We start from the raw sequence: 26,818 nt of genomic DNA on the forward strand, positions 1-26,818 counted from the left end.
GTTTTAACTTTATACAGTATTTGGTGGGATTAATTCTGCATTTTTCAATGCAGCTTCAACGACAAAAACCTCATTTGGAAAAAATTCTGTCAATAAATATTTCTAAATTTATGATTGAATATTGTCAGTCCTTCATGGTAATTATTTACTGCATAAATATCACAGGGTGAAGCTTACCTCAATATCGCACGGGACATTGTTGAATTAGGCGTAAGTATGCTAAATACGATTCACCTTTGTATTTTCCGAAAGCGGGAAATCAATTGTGACGTCACACAAAAACATAAACATTCAAAATTATCTAAATAAAGACAATCTCGGCTGCTAAACACAAAAAAGTATTCATTTAAAAAAATCTGTCTCAGAAATTTATCATGATTCATTGACTGTAACCTGTTTATTATGAAATAAAAATGATCAAGACGGGTGTATGCACTTCATCTTGCTGCAACGAAAATTAAAACACCACGTCTATGACGTCACTGACGTCAGACTGCAGGGTAAAGAGAAACAAATGTGTAGATTGGGCAACTTCACAATTATATCCAAATTATGGCAGGATCTATAAAAAAATTTATTAATTATAATTTCTAAAATTAAATGTTTTAAAAAACTATTTTATAATTTAGAATAAAACTACACAAAAACTGTTGATTTTAACAACGTTTAATATGTATATCATCCCCGATTATGACGTAATATGTCTTTATAGTCATGTGACATGTTCCCTGTCTCCCTTAAGATTTTATATTAACTTTATTTGCTTATAAGATATTAAACTTTACTCTCCTTAAAGTGGTGGCTACAACAGTATAATGTCCTTGATATTTATAAATTTTTAGATTTGGACAAGTCCCAAAATAGGATATGTGGTACAAGTGCTTAATCAAGAGGCCACGACACTCCCCTGAGTAAGTTTGGCTCTGCTGTTTTCCACCTGAATCCCCCTTGTTATACTAATTGTGGCCCCACCCTGTCCCATGGCTAGTAACGCTCTGAGACCAGTGACCCAGCTGTTCCCCTTGATACTAATTGTTTTAGCCTAGTCCCATTGGCTACAACGTTCACGGGTATGCTGTTCCCCTTGTTATACTAATTGTGGCCCCGCCCTGTTATTCTACAATTCCAGTGATTACTCTCCTGTTCCCCTTGTTATATAACCCATCCTGTCCCATTGGCTAAAGTAACGTGAGATAACGCTGCTGTTCCCCTTGTTATGCTAATTGTGGCCCCACCTGTCTACATTGGCTACAAGGTTCAAATTTTGACGCTGCTGTTCCCCTTGTTATATCGGAAAAGGCTTAGCAAGCTGATTGTTATGACGTTGTGAGTTAACTTTTTGAATATGGGCCAGTCAAGAACCCCTTGGCCAATCATGTACAAACAGACTTGGCCCAAGGGCTACGAAAACTTTTTTAAATAAGGGTTGGGGTTTTCAAAATTCAGGAAAAATAACCAAAAGTACTGGTTGCTAAAAAATTTCTTCTCCAGAAATTTGGCAGATTTTCACCAAACTTACATTGATATTTAAAAAATGGTTCAAATACCCTGGGGCAAAGGGCATTTTCTTCAAAGTTGTAAATTTACAAATAATGTTTACGTTTCAACTTTTGGACTAGGACATCAAATTTTTGTAAGTTGTCATTGGAACTTTGCACATTGTTACAAAATACTCACGGTGAATAGTAAATAAGCAGTTTGTTGTTTGTATTGATGAAAATATTAAAGGGCACTTTAGGGATTTTATATGATTAATCAATTACTTTGATATAAATTTTCATGTTGAATATTGGCCCTTTAAACACTCATCAAAAAGTAGGTTTGAGTGATTTTTGAACTTTATTTATTCTTTTCAAAATATTTAATAATATTATTTCAGACACTGTGAGTTTTTTCATCAAATTTTAAATGATGCATCTTGACCAAAAACATATTTATGAAAAAAGGTCACTGTGACCTACTTTTTGAATTTTCTGGCATTTGTTTTTGAATGTTTAAAAGGCATATTTTGATTACTTTACCCAGGATCATCAAAAGCATATACATCTTGTGACTTTGAAAAATTTCAAAATATAGGTCACGGTGACCAGTTTCAACATTTTATGGCTATATTTTAGTATTATAGGTATTGATTGGCTTAGAATCATCAACTTTGTGAGTTGATGCATTTTGGGTTTTCAGAGAGTCTACACAAAAGTACATATTGAACTTTTGACATTTTATCTTTATTTAACAATCAATCTATGGTACTTATTTGCTTAGAACACAAACTTTGTAAGTTGTGCATCTTGGGTTTTGGAAATGATGTCCAAAAAGTAGGTCATGATCTTACTTTGACATTTTATGGCTTTATTTAAGTCTAAATCTTAAAATTTATTGGCTTAGAGTCATCAAACTTGAGTTGATGAATCTCGCTTTTCAGAGAGTGACCACCAAAAAGTAGGTCGTAATTCTTTTAATTTTTTCTATGGTACTAATTGGCTTAGATATATCAAACTTTACAGTTATATCTTAAATAGAAAATGTTAAAAAGTAGGTTGTGACCTAATTTGACAATTACTAATGTATCTTAGGTATTTGTTGGCTAAGAATCATCAAACTTTCTGAGTTGATGCATTTTGGGTTTTCGGAGAGTGACAATCACAAAGAGTAGGTCACAGTGACCTTCTTTTAACATTTTATGGCTTTATTTAATATCTATGGTACTTATTTGCTTAGAATCATCAAACTTTGTAAGTTATGCATCTAAGAATGATAGAAATGTACACTAAAAGAATTCTGGTGACCTAAATTTTTGATATTTTATGGCTTTATTTAAGTATCTATGGTAAGAACTGGATTAATTTTGTTTGTTGATGCATCTTTGGTTTGACAGAGAATGGTGGATATCCAAAAAGTAGGTCATGGTGACCTACTTTTGAATATTTCAAAACTTATTGGCTTATGCCTAGGTCACATTTCCCGGCCGGTGTAGATAATCAGTGGTAATCCGTGGTGTAAGCGATGCCCCAACATCGGTCCACATCGGCCAAGTAATCCTTAAAGTATCAGTCACATTATCCAGCGATGGGTACACGATGGGCAACCAATGCGTTTTATGATAAAAATGGTGTGGTTGCCGGCCGGTCGTACAAGGGCCCAGCGATGCATTGCTAATCATAAAACGATGTTCCAGGATAATCGGCCGATGAATATTACATTGCTTATACATTGGTGAATATCGTTCGTACATCAGTCGACTACGGGTCAATGTTTGGTCGAACATCGACCGATGATCGGTCGTTATCTGTTTCCAACCACTCAACCTCCCGATGATCTCAAATTATATTGGACGATGCTCGGCCATACATCGGCCGATCCTTGAAAGATGCGTTAATAATGGGTTGCCGATGAGGAGGAATTTGAGGCATCGTTGGAGACATCGCTGAATTTTAACTACGAATTATTTCCTACCGATGACCCAAACGATTCGCAAAATGGCCTCAGTCATCGTCCGATCACTAGTGGTGTCCGGAGTATTTCATCAAAAAACGCATCGGTTTCTCATCGTATACCCCATCGCTGGATAATGTGACTTATACTTTAGAATCATCAAACTATGTCAGTTGATGTATCTTGTGTCAACCCTGTCCCATTGGCTACAAGGCTCACATAAGTATCTTTGACACTGCTGTTCCCCTTTTTATACTAATTGTGGCCCCACCCTGTCCCATTGGCTACAAGGCTCATCTGAGTATCTTTGACGCTGCAGTTCCCCTTGTTATACTAATTGTAAACCCACCCTGTCCCATTGGCTACAAGGCTCACCTGAGTATCTTTGACCCAGCTGTTTCCCTTGTTATACTAATTGTGGCCCCACCCTGTCCCATTGGCTACAAGGCTCACCTGAGTATCTTTGATGCTGCCGTTCCCATTGTTTTACTTATTGTGGCCCCGCCCTGTCCCATTGGCTAGAAGGCTCACCTGAGTATCTTTGATGCTGCTCTGTTCCCCTTGTTATACTAAATGTGGCCCCACCCTGTCCCATTGGCTACAACGCTCACCTGAGTATCTTTGACTCTGATGTTCCTGTTGTACTAATTGTGGCCCCGTCCTGTACCAGGCAATTAACTCCTGTCTGTAAGTCTGAGACTAGTGAGAATTATGTCTGACAGACGAGACCCCCCCCCTCCGATATTCAACCCCGGGGAGTATTTGACATTTTTTCACAATTTATATTTAGTACACTTATTCAACATGTTTGCAATAGGAATAAATCGTCAAAACCCCAAAATAATCGCTCAACAAAAAAATACCCCACTATGTACATTATAAGAGAGAAAGGTAAGCAACTTTGGTTTGTTAACGTTGTATCCCTACTGGTCTTTCTGGGTTTAAAAACATGTATTTATTTCATTTTCACCTTAAGTGTCGGTCCACACTGTCTCTACATATATTTCTGTCTCCGTCCATGCTATTGAATTGACTCTGGTAAAATCTTACAAACAGCATTCCAGTTAGAATGTTGACATTTCCTTTGGTAAAGTCTATGGCCCCAGTCTGGCATGGGGTGTCACTTTACTAAGAACCGTAACTCTGTACTGTTTTCATGAAGAAACAATTGTTTTGTTTTATTAAAATTTGTTTTGTTAATTTTGACAGCTACCGCAGAATGTGATGTCAACATTATAGAGAATTATGAAGATGATCACCATCATGTACAGGTTTACATCAGGTTTACATTTTTCTTTTAAATTATATTTGAAGAAGATAAAGAAATACGCTACAGTCTTAAAAATCAGTCAAAGGGATATTTTTTTACTGTCTAAAAACAATTGCATTACATACTATATATCTATATCTAACCATAAGGTACTGTTCTTGTCTTGTTTTGTTTTGAACATATCTTATTGTACAATTCATCCAAAGGGATTGGTAACAAGTTCTTACAACTTAGAAAAACCTTTCCCTACTGTTCTAAGGTTGTTGTACAAAAATAGATACTAAATGTACTGATCTTATTTTGACAGATTTCCCAGGATGTGCTGTATAACTGTCTAAAGGATGAAGAAAATAAAGATTGCAAGCTAATCCACAGGTTTCTGAATAACTTTGAATATTGAAGGATAATATTTATTTTAAAGAATTTTCAAAATTAGAACTGCATGTCCTTAGATATATAAGATATACATATATTTAGGAAATAGCGAAAATAAAATAGTTTGTTGTTAAAGTTGAAACTGAATAATGATTAATATTTGTTCAATCATGGCCTATGAGGACAGAAATAGAATGGAATCACAAAAAAGGGCACCAATGTCAAACACTCAAATTTATTTTATTAGCTCATTCACAGCTTCTCTATTTTGAAGAAGTAGAAAAGTTTGAAAGAAACATGTACACTAAAAATTGAAACCTTCAAATGTTCTGTATGCCATGTTGAAAAGTAAAATGAATAATTTATGTCATTTACTCATTTTTGACAGGATCCAGATCCAGATGATGTATTTTAAAGTGTAGCTTTGGAAAAGAAGAGCTCATCCCCACTATACAGGTTTATATAAGTTTTACCTTACCTAAGCCGAAGGCTCAAGTGACTTTTTTGATCAAAATTTGTCCAATATTTGTCGTCGTTGTGAGCGTCCTTGTCAATTTTTCTCAATTTCATCTTCTTTTCTGAAACCACTGGACAAACTACAAGCAAACATGGCACAAAGTATCCTTGGGTGAAGGGGAGTTAAGTTCAATTGAAGGGTCACACCTACTGGGCCAGGAAAGATAAAACATATGTAGAATCATCCTTAGGTAGCGTAGATTCGTTCAAATCATGAGCCCTAAGGGAAGGATGGGGCCAGAATGGACAAACAAATTATAGGAGTATATAGGGAAAAAAGTCTTCTCAAGAATTGCAAATCCCAAATGAGTTATGTTTATGTAAATATCCTCTGGTAGGGTAGTCATAAATTTGTTAAAAGCCATAAAGAGGTTTAAAATTAAAAATACATTCAAGGTACATGTAATGCCTAAGATATTTACATGTAGATAAGCAATAGATAATGCGAACTTATAGATCATACATGGAAAGTATATTCTATGAACACAGAATTTTTATTCCATTATTAGCTCAGCTGAGTCGAAGGATCAAGTGAGCTTTTCTGATCACATTCTGTCTGAAGTCTGTAGTCTGTAAACTTTTCACATTTTCAACTTCTTCTCAAGAACCAATGGGCCAATTTTAACCAAGCTTGGTACAAAGCATCCTTATGTGATGGGGATTTTAAATTGTTAAAATAAAGGGCCTAGTCCCCTCCCAAGGGGAGATATTCAAGAAAAGACAAAAATAGATAGGGCAATCTGATTAAAATCAGATCCTTTGATCCGCTCACATAGATCGCTTCACAAGGATCTGAAGAAACCCCATTAGGGGTCATCTCCTGGTGACCTTTGAATTATCAAATCAAATGTTTACTTAGGAGAATTGGAAAGTATCTCGGAATTTAGTTACAGAGGGAAAAGGCCCGATGATACACAAATGGAAAAATCGTGACCTAGTTTCTGTAGCCTGTCAAAAGAAGGACCACAGTCTTTTCTGTACAGTAATATAATAAGTACTTGCATTTGTTTTGTTTTTTAGCTCACCTGATGCGAAGGATCAAGTGAGCTTTTCTGATCACATTTTGTCCGGTGTCTGTCTGTCTGTCCGTCTGTCTGTAAACTTTTCACATTTTCGACTTCGTCTCAAGAACAGCTAGGCCAATTTCCACCAAACTTGCCACAAAGTATCCTTGGGTAAAGGGGATTCAAGTTTGTTCAAACTTTTCAATTCATTCAAGGGGAGATTTTAAATTGATAAATATTTAAAGGTATGTTTTAAAAATTTTCTTCTCAAGAACCAATGTACCAGGGAAGATGAAACTTATGGGGAAACATCCTCAGGTAGTGCAGATTCAAGTTTGTTCAAATCATGACCCATGGGCAAAATTTTACATAGAAATTTATAGGAAAATTCTTTAAAAATCTTCTTCTCAAGAATAGCAAAGCCATAAATGATCATATTTATATGGAAGCATCCTCAGGTAGTGTAGATTCAAGTTTGTTCAAATCATGACCCCCAGGGGTAGGACGGGGCCAAAATGGACGACCAAAGTTTTACATAGAAATGTAAAGGAAAATTCTTTAAAAGTCTTCTTTTCAAGAATAGCAAAGCCATGATTGGTCTTTGGACTACTTTAGGATTTAAGCTTTTCAAGTATTAACCAATTCTGCTTTTTCCTAGCCACAGTGCTCAGGTGAGCGATGTGACCCCTGGGCCTCTTGTTAGCTCTTTGTTTTTTATGAAACTATAAGATTTTCTCCTCAGCTTCTTTTACTTCTAATTTCGTTTACCCGAATGTCGCTTAAGTACGACCTCTCTGATTGGTCAAAATTTTCATGAATATGAATATTTTTATGAGAGAGGTCACCAGGAGATACCTGAATGGGGTTTCTTCAGATCCAAAGCGATCTATGTGATATCAAAGGATCTGATTTTAATCAGATTGATAGGTTGGGGTCATTAATCTTCTCAAGAACCAGTTGGCTAGAAAAGCTGAAACTTATGTGGAAGCATCCTTGGGTAGTGTTTATTCTAAATTATTAAAATCAAGATGGGGATGGTGGTGGCGGGAGGGGGCGGTAGGGGGCACAATAGACATAAGAAGAGGGGAATTCTGGTAAGGAACTGCATTACCAGAGTAATCAGGTGAGCGGTGTGGCACTTGGGTCTCTTGTTTTTTTATCATTTTAACTCAAAGTTTTAATAATTTTATGGCTTATCATATTATTTTTTAGAAAATTCAGGTATTAAAAAATAACTCCTGGTGTACTTTATCACCAATAAAATGGTTAAAAAGAGCATATATGTATTGATAAATACAAGAAAAACCAATGTTTTGAATTTCTTTTGACAGATTTTCATAAGGTGATATGCAGTTGTAAAGAAGAAAGTGAAGAAATCAACTTCTTACAGGTTAGAAAAAAAATCATATATACCCTACATTCTGTATCATAGAATATACTAGATGCACTTTTGATAATAGCTGAAATCAAACAATCATTCCAAAAAAGCCATCATTTGATTTTTAGGTCTAGTGAATCATTAAGTTGACTTATTGCTATCATTTCTTGTCTTTGTTTGTTATGCCCCATGTGTAAATATTTTTACAGGGGAGGGGGGAGGGGGTTCCACCTCCAGTCAAAAAAAGAAATTACTTCACAAGGAAGAAAAAAAGAAAAAAAATAACTCCTTTCCTAAATCTACAACTTTCCAAGGTCACTTTTAGTTGGTTTAGTACTCTGCTAATTCTAACGGGGTGGACCCCCACCCTGTGGATACACACATAAACACAAGCTCACTGTAGATCAAACCTATGTTTAAAGTGTGTGTGGCACATCATCACAAAAATCTACATTTAATAATTTTGCACAATATTGTCACATACATTGTGTGGATTATATTGAAGGAAATCAAATTTTACTGTGATTTAAGATGATATTTTATTATATAAATTGTATAAACACAAAATGGCAGACATGTTTTCATATTACAATGTATATAATCTATGATATTTTTAATAATCTTCAGTATTTTTATTATGAATACATGGTATGTTTTAATCTATCAATATCTTCATTTTAGATAAACTTCCATTGTGAATACTTGGACCCTGCACTTCACAGAGACAATGAAAGAATTCAGAACCCAGTGTTAAGGTTTTTATATATTTGTGTTAATTTGATTAATTGTGAACAGAGACAAGTTATTGTTCTAGATTTAATTATAAGAAGTATATTAAGATAAAATATTGATCTAAAACATTTAATGTTTACAGAGAGACGTGTAACTGATGTAGATAATTCTGTTACAATGTTGTAATTTACAGAGAGATCTCCCTGACTGAGGAAATCCACACGGGATTCTGTTATAAAACATCAGGATAAAGAAATAGATGTCTGCTGTAAATAATGTATAGAGGAGTGTACCAGAAATCTGTCACCGTGTCTGGTGCTAGTGATTGTCGTCACATTTCACGTGTTACATCAGACCGGGTCTGGATCAGTGATGATATGACAATCTTATACTGACAAACACTAAAGGGGAAGAACTAGATCACGTGACAGATATAGGTAGTAATGTATGGGGAGGACACACTGTGAATTTTTATGGTGATCTAATTTATATAGACAGTGAATTAAACATCATTAAACTGTCTAAAGATAACAAAGAAAAGACTACGATAATAAAGTACAACACATCACCATGGAGACCAGTGTGTGTCTACAGCTCCCCCTCCACTGGAGACCTGCTGGTCACGATGTATAGAGATGACAGAGAGAGAGAAGACAAGGTAGTGCGGTATAACTCCACAGGAGAAAACATCCAGACCATACAGCACTACAACAACACAGGTCAGGGACTGTATATATATCCTCACTACATCACAGAGAACCGCAATGGAGATGTTATTGTGTCTGACTTTAACCGTGAAGCTGTAATGGTGACAGATCGTGACGGTAATTACCGATTCTCCTACACAGGTCCTCCATCAGGATCCCGACTATCACCACGTGGAATCTGTACTGACGCGCTGTCACACATCCTGGTGTGTGATTATTGGACCAACTCAGTACAGATGTTAGATAGTGAGGGTCACTATCTGACAGAGATAAAGACACAACAACACGGGATATACAATCCACGGGGCCTGAGTTATGATGAGGACACACACCTACTGTGGGTAGGGTCATACAACAACAAAACAGTCAACCTATACAGAGTGGTAGATACAGACTCTCTGACTGGTAAGTAATAATGTAGTCTGTTTTATTGTATTGTATTGTACAATAATATAATACCAGTACTAAATAACTGCATTATAATAGAGAGGTCATTTAAGAATAACTTTACATGTAGTGTTTATTTACAAATGGTATAGTTTGATCAGAAATGACTGTGCATTGTGTAAACAACAAATATAAGCTGTTAAAGATGAAGTTGATGACTATAAAGATGTTAATAGATTAAAAAGTAATAATAGATTTACTTCCAGTCTGTAATTAATTGTAAGATGTTGTGTGTAACTCTTCAATCACTGATTGTTACATGTACATTGAACTCTATATACACTGAATCTTATGTCAAACTTTTTTGTAATTTTTATCTCAGAAACATCTTGCTGTACATTCATACATCTAGTATATATTTGTTTGATAGACCGGCTTTGAATTATAGATACATGTACCATATACTGTCATTGGAGTAATTTTCAACTTTTGAAATTTTGTGCTGTTTTGTTCGATATTAAAGTAAATTTAGTGTAAACATGGTAACATGATCACTTTTGAGAAATAGCGGATTAAATTTCAACATCTTTTTTTTTACAATGTCCTTTATAATGTATTCACTTAAAGTAAGTCTACATTTAGATCACATGTCAATTTGTACTGATGTTGACAGTTAGATATAGACACCATTGATATTAACACAGCTCTGTCTAGGAATGTTGTGTATTTCTGTAGCAGGTGTTCAGTAAATCTACACTGTGTACTGGGTTGACATTTTGTGTATGAGAAACTTCTAGATGAAATATGGAAATAATTGAACAGTATTCAAACTTAAAATCCATAGTAAAGTTTAAGATTCATTTCAACTTTATGAACAAAATTAAAAAATTGGCAAAGAATAAGCCTGAATGTAACTGCTGTGGCTTGCTAATGGAAGGGAGACAATTCAATTTTGTATTTGAAGTTGAAGAAGAAAATCAAGTTACCCCCCTTTTCATTATAAGTGTGAAAAGAATTCCTGATAAAAACATAACTTAGCCTCCTGCTTTGTTTCAAAAAAGTTGGTCCATAAAACTAAATTATTTTATTATTACTAAAAATAATATTTCATTATTACTAGAAATAATATTTTATGATTACTGCCAGTATCAAAAGTAAGTGCAAGATATTGTCAATGTGAAGGAGGAAATACTGTACACTGTTACAAGCACTGAAGGTCACCGACAGAGATATGTAGGGTTGATTTTTGTGTTTTTTTAACTAAGTGTTGATGCTTAGGGAAGGGAGGGGGGTAATATATGGCTGTACTATTTCAAGTTATATCAATAATTTTACATTATAGCAAAGTTAGATGTCTCGTATGACTTATTTTAATCTATGAGAAAATTGTTGGTTTGTTTTTATTTTTAATTACATCCACCCACATATATGTATGTATGTCACTGTGTTGTGGTTTTTTTTTGTTGGGGGCAGGGGTTGTAAGAGTATGTCTTACTCAGTGAATTTTCAGTGGAGTTATGTTACAAAATCATTCTTTAGGGCTGCATACCACACAGGGGCATATTTTAACTCTAAGCAGTTCTAGAGGTCCTGTGATTTTGGTTAAGATCATCAGTTCTTAGCTAAAGTACATTTTGATGAATAGTGTGTTGATTGTGAATGTTTATCTTTATTTTACCAAATTGCCTTTGCTTCATGAATATTAATAAAGATTCGGAGTATTTACAATAATTTTTTTTTAAGGCAAATTTCGAACAGGAGTCCCTCTGGAGGACATCAAATGTAAGAAACATCCCAGAATTCCCCTGGACCAGTTCTGTACCCCGTGTGGTGTTCCCTTGTGTGTGGAGTGTACCAGCTCTGAGGATCACAGCAGACATGACCTTAGAAATATAAAGGAATTGTTTGACAGCATTCACGAGATAGAAGGTATGAGTTTGAACCTTCTTTAGAAATTTCAATGGAAATTATCATTCTACTTTGATTATCACATAAATGTTTATTAATTACAATTACCTTTAATGATCTGAACTAAATACGAAAGAAATAAATTTCTAATCAAAATTTCTAGGCTGCCTTGTTGCCGGTAGGTTTGTCTTTAACCAAATATTGGGAGGTATATAAATTATAGAATCACCTTGTCTATTTATCCATCTAGCTGTCCATTTAGCAGATATGCCCAGACCAAAACTTTTAGGAAAACACTGAAAGTATTACAGGACACAATGATTATGTGTGTTTTATTTTAAGGTCAAAATTTACAGTCAAACTTCTTATCATATACATAGCGACACAGAATTGACCATGTGTGTTACAACTTTACCGCTCCAAAAAAATTTTCGGCCAACCTAGAAATTTTTTGACAAGCAAAGAAAAAATTTCTTTTGTAATTAGTAAAATGAAAAAATAGTGATATATTATAATCAAAAATTTTTTAAAATCCATAAGGAGGGGGGGGGGGGGGGTGTACTTCAAATACTTAATGTGTAACATAAAAAACCCACTGGCCACTTTTGCTTGATCCAGTTAGCAAAAGTTTTTGTTGCTTATAATAAAATAATTACAATATATAAAAACTTATAATCAAATCTTACACACATAGTTTGTACAAAAGCTAAATTTTAATCAAATCGTTGCCTTTGTATCCGTAATTCAAGGATTTGAAACTCTTGATTAAATATTTTTCAAAATTAACACTTGGGAAATCAATTTTGGTAAACAAAAAATGGTCAATTTTTCAACACAAATTCACATTTACAGTATTATCCATCTAGCTGTCCATTTAGCAGATGTTTTGCCCAGATTCCTCCCAAAACTTGTGATAGGAAAACAGGAAAGTGTGTACAGGACACAATGATTATTGTGTTGACCGTTATGTAAGGTCACTTAAGCGAGTTGATAAGGCCAGGTGTGGATCCATTTAGTTATGATTAAAATTTTTTGGATAAAACCCAGGGGGACCACACAGGGGGATATTTTATCTCCCAGTCCAAAAAAATTCCAACCTGTGATTTCTTGAAGGCCAAAGAAAAAAAAATAATAAAATAAAAAGTAAATAAACCCCATAAACTTGCCAAATCTTAAAAACCTATCTTGTAGGAGAGGGGGGACATGACTTCTAAAACATCAACTCTTTTAACACAAATTCACATTTAAATGTGTGTGTGAAATGCAATGGGGGGGGTCCAAGGTAATTTTTTTTGCTTTTTGTTGCTTTAGTATATAAATTTGATGTTATGATTCCAGGGGGGAAAAACTTACACAATTGTTAATGTAATTGAATTTTTGTACAGAGGCTAAAAGATTCGGGTTTTGTACAGAGGCATGACTAATACACATAAAATTAATCATCTAGTGGTGAAAATTCAAATCATTTCTCAATCAACAAGTTGAAAAACAACCTCAATTGTGTTGCATGGGTGACTCTGACCCCCCTTTTTTTCAAAAAACATTTGAATCAATGTAAGAAGATCTGTAATCTGTATAATGCAGATATAAATAGGAAACTTACTCAAATTTGTTTTAAATTTTTAGCAGCTGGTGATGTAAATACATTCAGTGTGTATTTCCGATTTTGTACATTATTATATATTTCTCGTTATTTTGTAGATGGAGATACACTATTGATGTGTCTTCTTCTTTCCAATTCCTACAAAATAAACATGAAAGAAGTAAACTGGATGACCAAATATAATGCTGTTGCCAAAAGTTTTAACTCAAAGGAAATCAAAAAGCCACTTGTCAATACACATTTAGAAAATTACAAACCAGTTCTGAAACTCAATGAATCAGAGATCAGTTTTTCCAATGAGGTCTGCTTCAAAAACATTAGTTTCCTTAAATTTTCAAAGAGTAAAATAATTAAAGTTTAACAATAAACACTGCTGATATTTTCTTAAGTTGGGCAAAAAAAGAAAACATTGCACACGAGTACTGTAGATCCTGGAATTATCGGAGAGGAGAGGATGAAGTTTGCTGTTGGTTGCTGCCAGAAAAAAATGAGGAGTTTTTAGAAAAACTTGGAGAAGATATTTTCATGCACCAAACAATGGAGGACCAGTCATTTAATGAAGCTGTATTTAGAAAACGTAAGTCTATTTTCAGCTCACCTGAACTAGTTACTTTCATAAAATTTAACAAGAGAAGTTTTTGGCTAATGAATAATATGTATATTATTTGTCCGTGATTTCATCAATAACTTAACTTTCAGATCTTTTTATTTTCTTTTAATCCTTTACATTGATGTCCCAAGTCAAACACGATAAACACTCAGCTCACCTGAGCCATTCATGTTTGAAGAATGGTTAGAGTCCTAGGCCTTTTGTCATCTGTAGACTGTACTCATGGGATCTCTTTTTTAGAATTTAATTAAACTTGGATGAAAATACTGTTGGGTAATTTGAGAAGTGATACATTTAAGAATTTGCAAAACTTATGCATTTTTTAAAGACAGTTTATATGCAACTATTGATTCATGGTTTAATTAGTCAGAATGCAATGCTTGTCACATTTAAAACTTTGTCAATTAAGTACGCAATTCAGTTTGTGTTACATCAAATTTTAACATGTTATTATGTTGCAAATTGGCTTTCATTGCTAGACAAACAGACCTATGTTTTAAAAAGTATAATGCTGAGTATTGTTTTAACAGTAAAGGTATTCTAAGGCCTTATAAAATTGAAATCTTGGTTCTCAAGCCCGTGCGCATCCGTTTTGAGGTAGCCGCATTGCCGATTTTATTGTATTTTGATAAAATAAAAAGTTGGCGTTGCGGAGACCAATCCGGGAAAAAATTCCAACCTCATTTGTTTTGTAGTTTAGTATTCAAATATCACTTCCGGTAGCCATTTACAATGAAATTTTGGCTAATCCTTACATTGATGTTTGAAAATACATTTGAGGACATTACCTACAATGTTTAGAACGCTGATAAGCAATGGATAAAGCAGAAATTTTGACCAGAAATGGAAAGTATATCTGTGATTAAAAAAATTATCTTTATGTTAAAGAAAATTCGGAAATTAAAATTAAAAAAATACTTGTCTCATTTAAAACTTTATTGCCTATAAAATGAAAAATTTAATGTTATTATGTTGCATCTGTTGGCCTATGGTCAATGGAGAAAATTGTTTTGAGAACCAGGGAATTAAATTTAGAAAGCCTAATTTAATCAAGATAAAAATGTTAATCTTTCTTTTCTACTTTTATTTTTAATTGCCATTCTGATAAGGGATAAAAAAATCTCCATGATAGAAGGTTATTTTTATGATTGTTTATAATCATTTGTTTGACTCCGTCACAGCTTTGTAATGTTAGAGTTTTGTCATTATAGTTGGAATACCAATGCAGATTATCCTAAGGGGAGACAAATCAGTGACGAATTTCATTGAGAATTTAAAGAAAGGGAAGACAACCATGTACCATGCCTCTGGGATGATAATAGGGTGTGCTGGAAGTGGGAAAACAACATTGTTAGAAAGACTGAAGGGCATTGACCTGGAGAAAATAAAGAAAAATATCAGGTCAACTAGAGGAGTCGATATTCACACAGATGTGTTTGATGTGAAAGAAAGCATCCAAGGTATTTTTAGCTCACCTTAGCTGAAGGTGTAAGTGAGCTTTTCTGATCAAATTTTGTCCATCGTCCGTCTAGCTGTCTGTCCATCTGTAAACTTTTCACATTTTCGACTTCTCCGCAATAGCGACTCAGCCAATGTTAACCAAACTTGGTACAAAGCATCCTTGGGTGAAGAGAAATTTCAATTGTGAAATTGACGGGCCAGGTTACCATACAAGGGGAGATAATTAAGAAAAGATAAAATAGGGTGGGTCATTAAAAAATCTTCTTCTCAAGAACCACAATGCAAAAAAAGCTGAAACTTATGTGGAAGCACCACCTCCCCCTCTACCCCTATTTGTCTGCTTGTAAAGTAGGGTGTTTAATAGCGTTGAGGTTGTCCTCCTATCCACCTTTCCATCTGTCCGTTTATTATGTTTTGGGTTATTACTCATACTCTTACAACTCTTCATTACCATTAACCACTGAATAAAAATTGTTACTACTTAATAAAATGCATGAAATTTTCATAGAATCTTTGTTATATAGAGAAATTTTAAATTTTCTGTTTTACTCTCTGTATGGACACAAGTTTCTGGTTTCCTAATGCAAAACATAGAAACTACCATTATATTGGTGGTACCCATCTCAAATTTGCAACTCAACCTGTACAACTTAATAAAGTTAAATGACACTTTCACATAATATTTACTACATACTGTCATTCCGTACTGCATTCTTGATGTTAAGATTGGACAGATATTTGGTTTTTCAATAGTAAAACAAAGACTTTAACATCATACTCATATGGAAGCTGCCTGGGTATATCATTTTGTGAGCTCGATACTCTCAGTACCTTGAGATTTTAATTCGTGACTTGCGGATTTATATAACGTAGAATAAAAGTATATTTTCATAAAGTACAGGGACAACAAAGGGAGACAGTGTTAAATTTGTATTCATTTTTATTTACAGCAAATTCTTCACGCCAACAGCAACACTTTAAACTTCGACTTGATAAAAAAGATATGAATCAGAGTGTTCCTGAATCTCATTCAGAAAATGCAGCCGATGATGAGGAAACGCAGGAAAAGATGAAACCAGTTGAAGAAGATGGCAGTACGACTGAAGCATCAAGCAGTGGACAGATATCACATGGTAATATCGACATTAACCCTACCTCATCCCATGAACCACAGGGGGCCACATCACCAGAAAAAGTAGCAGAAGTTATGAATGAAAGAAAAGATATTCGTCATAGTCCAGAAATTTCTGGAAATTTACAGATAGGTGCAGAAGATATTTCAGAAGATCCAGATAAAAAAATAACCATGACTGACTTTGCAGGGCAGTGTTCATATTATGCCTCACACCAGATTTTTCTGAGTCCTCGAGCGTTCTTCATTCTGGTGCTGAATATGGAGAAGAAGTTTGATGATAAGGTTGGAGAAGAAGTTTGTTGTCAGGAAGGCTCCGTTTATGGGGGATGGACACACAGAGGTGATATTCAATTATTACACATATGGCCCCAAAAATAGTTTTTCGAGTACCATCACATTAGATCAAAATGTTATGCATTGATAAATGTTATTGACATATAAAAAAAGGAAATAATTTAAATTTCCATATTTTCAGAGCGTATCTGTCCCATTTAATTTTGAAATTTTTATCCTAAATGAGAATTATTTTTAGGGCCCCGCAAGGATTTGCGGGTGCCCTATAGTAATCACTCTGTCTGTCCGTCCGTCTGTCTGTCTGTCTGTCCGTCCGTGTTTACGAGAGTGCATTTATTGGGTATTTTTCATGCCAAGATTGTACTTATTGGGTACTTTTTGCTTATTGGGTATACCCAATAAGAAGTTTCGCTGAATATGCTTAAAACACCCTAACTGGGTATTTGCAGGTTAGTACCCAACAAAACTTGGACACGACGAATTGTCCAAAAAAGTGTCCAAAAAAGTTGCTTTCACGGACGCACCGTGTTTTGTTGTTTCAGTTTTACATTCGGAACTCTAAATTCTCGAGAGTTCCGAAAATCAACTTCCGTTGATCCTGATCATAACAACGTTTGTTTTCATGGAAAAAAAATATGGCGACTAAGAAACACTTAATGTCAACAAGATTTTCTGATTGACAAGAGAAAAGGTAAGTTTATTCGATTAATATTTATCCATTGCTGGGTTCTTGTTTAAGGAAAATAGATTTTAATGTAATTTTGAAAACAATTGTGCACAAAATTAAAATAGATATATCGGAACAATTAATCCAAAGTTGCACTTGTTTGTATTTTGAATTTTCTCTGTCTTTTTAACTCTCTTGAGGGCGAGAAGTATTGAGTAAATGATCGTATATTGTTAGATAATCTTTAATAAATCGAAAGTGTTTATTTTTTAATTTTATATCATGACCAACTAAGTATGTTCTTACAATGTATATTGAAAAGGGAAATGAAAATTTTAACAATCGTGTGTTCATAAATCACTTAATCAGCTGTAAATTATCGGTTCATGTACACAGTATTAAAATCGCAAAGTGAGCTGAGATGATGATAAATGGGATAATTGACAACAACTAAATAATTGTATGTAAGTTTATCTCATCTGATATGTAACTTAAGAGATTCATTGTATTACTGAAAAACTTTCAGTCAAAAGAGTGCTTCTTTTTGTCTTTGATTTTGACTGAGTGTCTGCTTTAGTTTGATTTTTTTTTAGTTATCGTTTTTGTCATTTGTTTTAATTAATTTTAAACAATACTGAAATTGATATAGGGCTACTATATTTATTTCACATGATGAGTGTGTAATTAGCATCGCACTACACCCGGGGCTTCCATTTTTGAGGATGGGGCTAGTGGTTTTTTTGCACCGAGGAATCCCCTTGGGCTATTAGGAATTTTAAAATACACATGTAATACATGAAAAGCACCACCGGTATTTTCACACTTTTTTGCTATTAAATTCCCTAATATGGAAATATTCCAGACAGCATGCTAATATTATGCATAAATCTTTACAACTGCATCCATTTTGCAGTACTACAAGACTGATTTACTTTAAAACGATCTTTTATTTCCTAATTTGAATTCCCCCTTTCCTTTGTTTAATATAGCAATATTTGCTTGTACATATATGCCTCGCAGATATCTCATTATTAAATTGTATACATTCACTCAATCAGCTCAATGATAAGTGTCATGCAATTATGTAGCGTTTTTTTAAAGCCATATATGGTGTAACTGATCAAAAATATATTTTTGAAAAATACAAAATTAAGTAAAGAAATATGGTTAATACATTTAAATTAAAGCTTTACATACAATTCGGAGCACGGAGAACACATCGTTTTATCTAATAATACGATTTTATCTTCTCTGTAATGTGTTTTTTAAATCTTTTGTATTTTCTTCCAAGTCAGAGAAAATTCCGAGAATCCAAATTAAATTTTGATATGCAATTGACTTAGATTTTGTAATTTATGGAAAATTTCTATCTTAATCATGTTTATATAAAGTAATGATACACATAATAAGTTTTTATATTTTTAGTCTAGTAATTTTCATTGTACATACGCCATATATGGCTTTAAATGATTCAAGATAAAAACAAAATTATTTTTGCTTCGTTTTAATTAGACGAACTAGTGGATGACCAGAAAAGAAATATCTAAAATCTTTTTTTCATTTTTTTTAAATCATTAATTTATATATGATTATATTCTACTAGCGAAAATTAAATTAAACTTTAATTTTAAAAAGAATCATCTGTAGTTAATACCCTGACTTTTTTCACGATGAACTTTTTTTTCAATGTTACTTTTTAATTTTTGCCTCTATATTTGGGCTTGTCACTTTTTACTCGGGGATAGTAACTTTATTGCCACCAAGCTGTGGATTAGTACTTGATTTCCTTTATTGCACAGCGATGGCTATGATTTGATAGCACAAAAAGCTAATGGGTTTACGTATGTGAATTTATATGATTAATGCTTACTTGTGATTTTAGGATAACTGGAGATAATGATTCCTTTTTTCCATTGATATTACATAAATATTTTCCTAAGCATTATGTTACAATAAATTTGTCTAGATTTTTTTTTAAAGTAATCAATAATTACAATGGAAATTAAAACCATAATTATGTTCATTGAGGATTTTCAATATGTAACAGGTCAAACAGGAACTTCAATAGTGAACATTGCAGAGAACACACCCATCAGAAGATGACCCTCAGAAATAGGACAATTGTAAGTAATCAGTACAATGAACAGGAATACTTCATGCCAACCATAAGATTTTTAGAGACATTTTTGCTTCTTAATTTAGATGAGATAGAATGAAAAACTTGTACATACTACATAGCTACTAGGCAACCAACCTTTAACTGCAGGAAAGCTTTTGGTATGTGCAATACAGCTACATAAAACCTCTTTAGTATTCATGTTAAGTTTGAGAAAGTACCTTAGTATTTTTTCTAGTGTTTGCCAACATTTTCATGCACACTAGCTGTTTGCTTGTTTGTACTATCATTTTATGTTAAATTCTTTAGATGCCCTTTACCATTGCCAGTTTAGAATCATTTGTTTAAAGGGCAACTGAGGGTAGGTTCCAGAACCATATTAATTGTAAATTAAATACTGGGGTACTATACGGTCAAAGGTTATGTTAATACATGTATAACATTTTGTTCTGATAGAGGTGGCATACAGGAAAAAAAACAATACTAGGTATCACTTCAAAGGAATAAAACAGCTTCATCTTGTAGGTGTATTTTTTGTAAGGATCACTACTTCATGTCTGATGTGCTGAAAGTTATTCATAATCTGTTTGACTGTAATTTTTAATATTTTCAACTTCTATCCAGCTTAGTTAATTTTAATTAAATTTTGTGCAAAGCATACCCCAAGAAGGGGGAATGGAGTGTCAAGTGTGTCTCTGTCCCTGTCAATATAATTTCAAAGCAGTTATTAAGGTTTTGGTCAATTTTAAATCCTCCTTAGCAGAACCATTGGGCTAAAAACAATACTAATGTGAAAGCTTTATCATTAAGTGTAGAGATGTTTTTGAAGATTATGTACCCCTAATGTACTGATAGTGTTACATTAGAAGTCTAAAATTTGCAAGGAATAGGTGTAAAATCTTTTTAAAATCTCCTTCTTAACAATCAGAAACTAAAATACTGTCTAATTAATATGCAACATCGTTTTGTGTGTTGAATGATGATTCCATTTTGATAAAATTATGGCGGATGGGGGTAGGATGAAGATGCATAGACATAGAAGAAAAAAAAGAGTTGATAGAATTTAGTTTTTCTTCCATTTTATTTATCAATACATATTTCTGGATAAGAAATATACTTCTACTTCTTCTTTGGGTTTGATCAACATAAAGGGTGATCTTGCTGTAGTCAAGAAAAACATGTTTTATACGGCAAAGAAATGCCTTTATCTAATTGCAGAATGAATAAAATGGACAGAGGCAGAACTGAAGGACATGCATGAAATGAGGAATATTACAAAGATTGCCTGAGACTAACCACTGCTACTGGATAAACATATGGCAATATAAAAGAGCAGGGTCAATGGAGGTATCATACAGTATAGGCCATGAGAGACCCTGAAGAAGAAAGTATTGAACAAAAACAAAAATAAAACCATTTTGACATTTATTGAAATATAGGATCAAAGTCTTACATGTAAAATTTGGGCATGTAATGACTTTTCTCTAGCTCTAAGACTTGTAACAGTGATGATTTGATTTAATATCTTTATCCCGATTTGTCGAAAAGATTTGGACATAGTGCATCAATTATTTTAAAGTTTTGATACAACGAATTCATTCATTGTACTTGTAACTGAGTTTTCTGCTGCGACACTGTTTTATCGGCTTCAAAACTAAGTTTGTGATTTCCATGAAATATCGGTGACTATTTAATCCATTCTTTTACATCTCAGAAGTATTTTTATTATTGCAGGGAAAATATGCATTGTACATGTATCTGTAATAAACAGGATTATGGAAATTTTCCATATAATTCAACACAATCTTAGCAACTGAATGCAAATATTTTATCAAGGGTGTGATCTATTTATCAATATGGTTTTCAGCATCTTGCTCTACCTGTAATGACTTGCTCCAAGTTCAAATATTTAAATTTAAATTTTGCAAACATGGTTATAAAATTCTTTAAAACCAAATAGTTTAGGCACAAAATGCTTATATATTTCCTATCATTTGTAAAGTGTACACTGAGTGAGATGTGGAATGTTAGAATTAAAGTATTAAATATGTTTTGGACTTATGTATGCTTATGCAGATAAATTTGAATTCAACTAGGAAAGGTAAATGCCATACGTATTGGGTTTGCAATCTAATGCAAGAGTATAAATATCCAAGACAAATTTGACAATTTTAATGAAGGGCATAAGGTAACCCAAGAAGAATTGGACAGTTAAACATCACCTGTTGGGTTTTATTCTAATGTTGGGATGTAATATCCAAGAAGAGTTGAACCAATGTTCAATACCTATTGGGTTTTCTTTCTTATGAAAAAAAAATTTGAGTAACCCAAGAAGAATGTCCAATACCTTTTAGTTTATATACTATTGAAGGGATGAAGATATCCAAGAGGAATCGGACAGGTGTCCATTACATGTTGGGTAGTAATCTGATGAGGGGATTCTCAAGAAACCCAAGAATTAGACAAGTGTCCATTGCCTGTTGGGTGGGATGTAGATATCCAAGAGGAGTTGGACGGATGTCCATTACCTGTTGGATGGTATTCTGATGAAACAATTCAAGAAACCCAAGAAGAATTGGACAAGTGTCCATAACCTGTTGGGTGAGATGTAGATACCCAAGAGGAGTTGGACAGGTGTCCATTATATGTTGGGTGGTATTCTGATGAAACAATTCAAGAAACCCAAGAAGAATTGGACAATTGTCCATTACCTGTTGTGTGGGATGTAGATATCCAAGAGGAGTTGGACAGGTGTCTATTACCTGTTGGGTTGTATTTTGATGATGCAATTCAAGAAACCCAAGAATTAGACAAGTGACCATTGCCTGTTGGGTAGGATGTATATATCCAAGAGGAGTTGGACAGATGTCCATTACCTGTTGGGTGGTATTCTGATGAAACAATTCCAGAAACCCAAGAAGAATTGGACAAGTGTCCATTACCTGTTGGGTGGGATGTAGATATCCAAGAGGAGTTGGACAGGTGTCCATTACCTGTTGGGTTGTTTTTTATGAGGAGATTCAAGAAACCCAAGAATTAGACAAGTGTCATTTGTCTGTTGGGTGGGGCGAGATATCCAAGAGGAGTTGGACGGATGTCCATCACCTGTTGGGTGGTATTCTGATGAAACAATTCAAGAAACCCAAGAAGAATTGGACAAGTGTCCATTACCTGTTGGGTGGGATGTAAATATCCAAGAGGAGTTGGACAGGTGTCAATTACCTGTTGGGTTGTATTTTGATGATGCAATTTAAGAAACCCAAGAATTAGACAAGTGTCCATTGCCTGTTGGGTGGGATGTAGATATCCAAGAGGAGTTGGACAGATGTCCATTACCTGTTGCGTGGTATTCTGATGAAACATTTTAAAAAACCCAAGAAGAGAATTGGACAAGTGTCCTTTTCCTTTTGGGTGGGATGTAGATATCTAAGAAGAGTTGGACAGGTGTCCATTACCTGTTGGGTTGTATTTTGATGAGGAGATTCAAGAAACCCAAATAGAATTGGACAATGTACACATGTTCAATTGTTCTTGGGTAGTTTAATCCCTTCGTCAAAATACAACCCAACAGGTATTGGACACCTGTCCAATGCCTGTTGGATACCTTCATTCTGTCCAACATGTAATGGGCATTTGCTTATTGGTCATGACTCAAAAGGTTTCTCCTTAAATACTTAATTTTGTTATTCAAGAAAGGTTGAACAGAATCTGGGATGTGTTGAGTTGTGTTTTCAGAATTCAGTTGTTTTTTTTTTTTTTTTGCACTTAGGTATTCATATATTTTAATATTAGTTATTTTGAAATATACAGGTGAATATCCTAATTGCTAAGAACAAATTTGTTATGTGTTATAATAAAAGAGCTATATCACAGAAATTGACAAAAATATGGGTTCAAAACCAAAGGTTTTCAGTCTTGTCTGAATTTACCAGCAAATATTAAATATATAATAAATTTGAAATGAATAAAAAACAATAAGAAAAACCCAATAAAATACGGACACAAGGATTAATATCCAATAAGATTTGAACAGTAACTACCCAAATAATGCTCTCTCGTGTGTACACTTTTTTTGTATCCAATAAGCAGTATCCAATAGGACTTGGACTTGATGTACCCAATATATAACCAAATGTGTGTTTGTCCGTCTGTCCGTCTGTCACTCTTCCGTCCACAAATTTTCTGTTTTTTCTAATAACTTTTTTTATGGTTGCCCAATCAAGTTTAAATTTGGTATGGTAGTTTAATAGGCAGAAATACATATTTTGATGCTAAGTTTGATTCTCTATGTCTTTTAGTTTGGAGCTGGGGTGGTGGGGTAGATTCCTTAACTTTATATAAGAATGCATTGGCAAAGAGAGATAACTGCTGAAGATGTTCCCATTCAGTAAACTGAATGCTACTAGGAGTCCCATGTCATAAATTAGCTTTCCTCCTGAAGAAAATCCAGAGCATTATCTTTATCTGTCACATTGAGATTAATTACCACCTCTGTCTGCAAATAAAGTTTGTTTTGAAGTTAAGTCAATTTGGAATGCTATGAACACTCCGAAATGTGGATTTAAATATAAATTTGTATAATTTACTTTTGTTTAATAGTTATGATTGATAGAATTCTAAAAACAAGAGATAGATTAAAGAAGATTTTTTGATTTACAAGGGTACTTTTTTTCACTTTTTTCCCTTTTTTTTTAAATATATTAATTCAAGAATGTTTTTAATTTTTAATGTAGTTGTATAAAAAACCCATTCTATCATTAATATTGATATAGTTCTTATTGTAACTTTACAAGAAAATGATGAGAGAGGTACAATTAATCCCTTGGGATTAATTATCTAGCCTGCTGCAGAAAATTAAGTAGGCTTCTCTTTATCTGTCACTTTAAGATTAATGAAAACCTTTGTCTGCAACTGCTGTTTGTTTGAAGTTAAGGTCAAGCCTTCATGATATTTGCATTCATTGAAGGCTGGCATTTTATATAACACAAGATTCATAATTGTTTAAATATAAATTCAATGTTAAGTTGTTCTTGACTGCCTAATGTAAAGGATGAGGTGACATAACTGGTATCTGGGGCCCCTTTTTCCACGACGAATTATATTTAATCTACAACAATGTTGGTAGTTTTCAAACATGAGTGAATAAATACGACGCCTTTTGAATAGTTTCAATAGTTCAGACACATTTTAATTATAAGGAATGGTGCATTATCTTTGATTTTTGAGACCCTATCACAGCTAAATTCGGCCAGGTTTGTGAGAATATATTCTTTTATGGCAAGAAAATGGGCGTGTCTTAGTACATTAGAGGGATATGCGTGTCTCTTAGAAGACCTTATATGGCTATTGTTATTATTTCGCACTTAGTCATTGTCCAATCCGATGACAGAACAACAAAACATGCTGGTTTAGTACGTTTACATTTTATCGCAGGTCTACACGTGGTTTAGGTCAATTTACCTGTTATCCTTTTCTACATTTCAAACTTTTATAATGGTCAGCCAATTCTGTTTAAATACGCATAATATGCATGGATTTTCAGCATACATGGTTTTTAGGACGAGAAATGCACATAAAACATGTATTCACCGATACTCGGGAATACGTGTAGACCTACATGTAGCGCATTGCTCACCAAACATGCTACAAAACTTAACTAATGTATATCATGTATATTCTATCAATTGTTTGTAACTGTATATAAATTTTACTGTGGTCTCGGAAATGGTACATATGTAGATCCGTGTTTAATCTGTGACTCAAATGCATAAAAAATATCGGAAAGCAGTAAAATTACAAGTATGTTTCCATAGTATTTTTGTGTTACTCACTCGTAACGAATTTCATTTAGCTGATTGGTCAGTTAGAAAGTATCGCTTGTGCCTCTATTAGCAAATGAATTCATTCTTACGTCAGAAAATCTAGTTCCGTCGATCTGTTTATAATGGGAAAGGGCAACTAGATTTTACAATTTTTTAAAAAATAGCATGTGAGCGCAGTTAGGTACAATTTTCTCCTTTCACATATAGGTAGATTTCAATGAAATACAGTGACCAGCCAAAGGAGAAAATTGTACCTATCTGCGCTCGTATATTTTAAGGGCTTCAAAGAGTGGGGCGGGGTTAAAATGCAATGGGAATTGAATGTAAACATGATACCCCTACCCCATTCTAAGATCTATATCTTTCAAATCACGTTTCTATTTTTGTTAAAAGTAGTATTCTATAAAGGTATTCATATCAGTGATAAGTTACATACAAAAATTTGAGTAAAATTAAGACATTTAATTTTTTGTCAATATACGAGGGGCCGCAAGTCACCTCATCCTTTACAAGAATATTATTTTCAGGTTTTTGAATATTCAGGAATTATGTTGAAATTTCAAGAATACAGTTGCTGTTGCTTTTTCTTTGTACATTTATTAATCATTCTGTAAGCTGCACCCTTTTAATTCTACCCCATGGCGGGGCCCTTGCTGACTGGTCAGTTTTCTAGTTTTATTTTGTTTGTCTTTCTGTGCAGCTTTACGAAGACAATAAGTTTGTTTCATCAATGACCCTCCTTGAATATGGCTCTGACATATAGAGTGTCTCATTTATGTCTGCCATCATGTCCTGCAATCTATCTTAAAGAAAACTCTTACAACTCAATGTTTCTTTGATTTTCAGATTATCTAGAATTCTGGATGAAGTCAATTCATCAATATGGCAGTGATAAGGCTCCTGTCATCCTGGTTGGTTCACACTGTGAGAACAAAACAGAAAAGGTGTCATTTTTGAATACTGTAAAGTTATTTATTATTTACACAAATATTTTACTTTCACTTGTTATGGTTTTTCTGATCTGTAAATATTTAATATAATATATACAAGTATGTGTTTCATAAACTCTGTGGGAACAAAACATTAACAACCATTATATGATTATGAACCTTATTTTACTATGACTAAGTTTTTTTAGCACAAAATAAAATAAGGAATTTGTTTTCGTTAGGAAAAAGAATTGTTTTTTGAGAAGTATGGAAGACTCTTGACATGAAGAAGAAGTCTTTGCAAAAACATATTGATGTAAAACGACGATTTGCCGTCGGATTCCATGACAATGAAAGCATTGAAAAACTTAAGCTGTCCATTGCTGATGTTGTGTGTAAGCTTGATCACTGGGGTGAAGAGCTTCCACAGTCATGGGCTATGTTTGAAACATTCCTTCAGGAAAAGAAAATT

General features: G+C 33.7%; 1 protein-coding gene and 1 long non-coding RNA gene across 2 annotated transcripts; both read left to right on the forward strand.

The window, feature by feature from the left end:
- Nucleotides 1-9,083: 9,083 nt before the first annotated feature.
- LOC134273686 (uncharacterized) lies at nucleotides 9,084-26,633 on the forward strand (the record flags this gene model as incomplete). The annotated part of the gene is made up of 8 exons (XM_062755897.1): nucleotides 9,084-9,819; nucleotides 11,560-11,730; nucleotides 13,411-13,632; nucleotides 13,716-13,889; nucleotides 15,134-15,382; nucleotides 16,334-16,858; nucleotides 26,264-26,361; nucleotides 26,589-26,633. Coding segments are annotated over 8 exons (2,220 nt in total), but the record flags the coding sequence as incomplete, so codon positions are not given.
- On the forward strand, nucleotides 17,313-21,627 carry LOC134273685 (uncharacterized). The gene is made up of 3 exons (XR_009993467.1): nucleotides 17,313-17,503; nucleotides 19,527-19,602; nucleotides 20,814-21,627. It is a non-coding gene; the product is annotated as an uncharacterized LOC134273685 (long non-coding RNA).
- Nucleotides 26,634-26,818: the final 185 nt, after the last annotated feature.

The sequence above is a fragment of the Saccostrea cucullata genome, unplaced genomic scaffold (assembly GCF_032062105.1).
Source record: "Saccostrea cucullata isolate Sc308-1 unplaced genomic scaffold, CSIRO_AGI_Scuc_v1 ctg8272, whole genome shotgun sequence".
Lineage (NCBI taxonomy): Eukaryota > Metazoa > Mollusca > Bivalvia > Ostreida > Ostreidae > Saccostrea > Saccostrea cuccullata.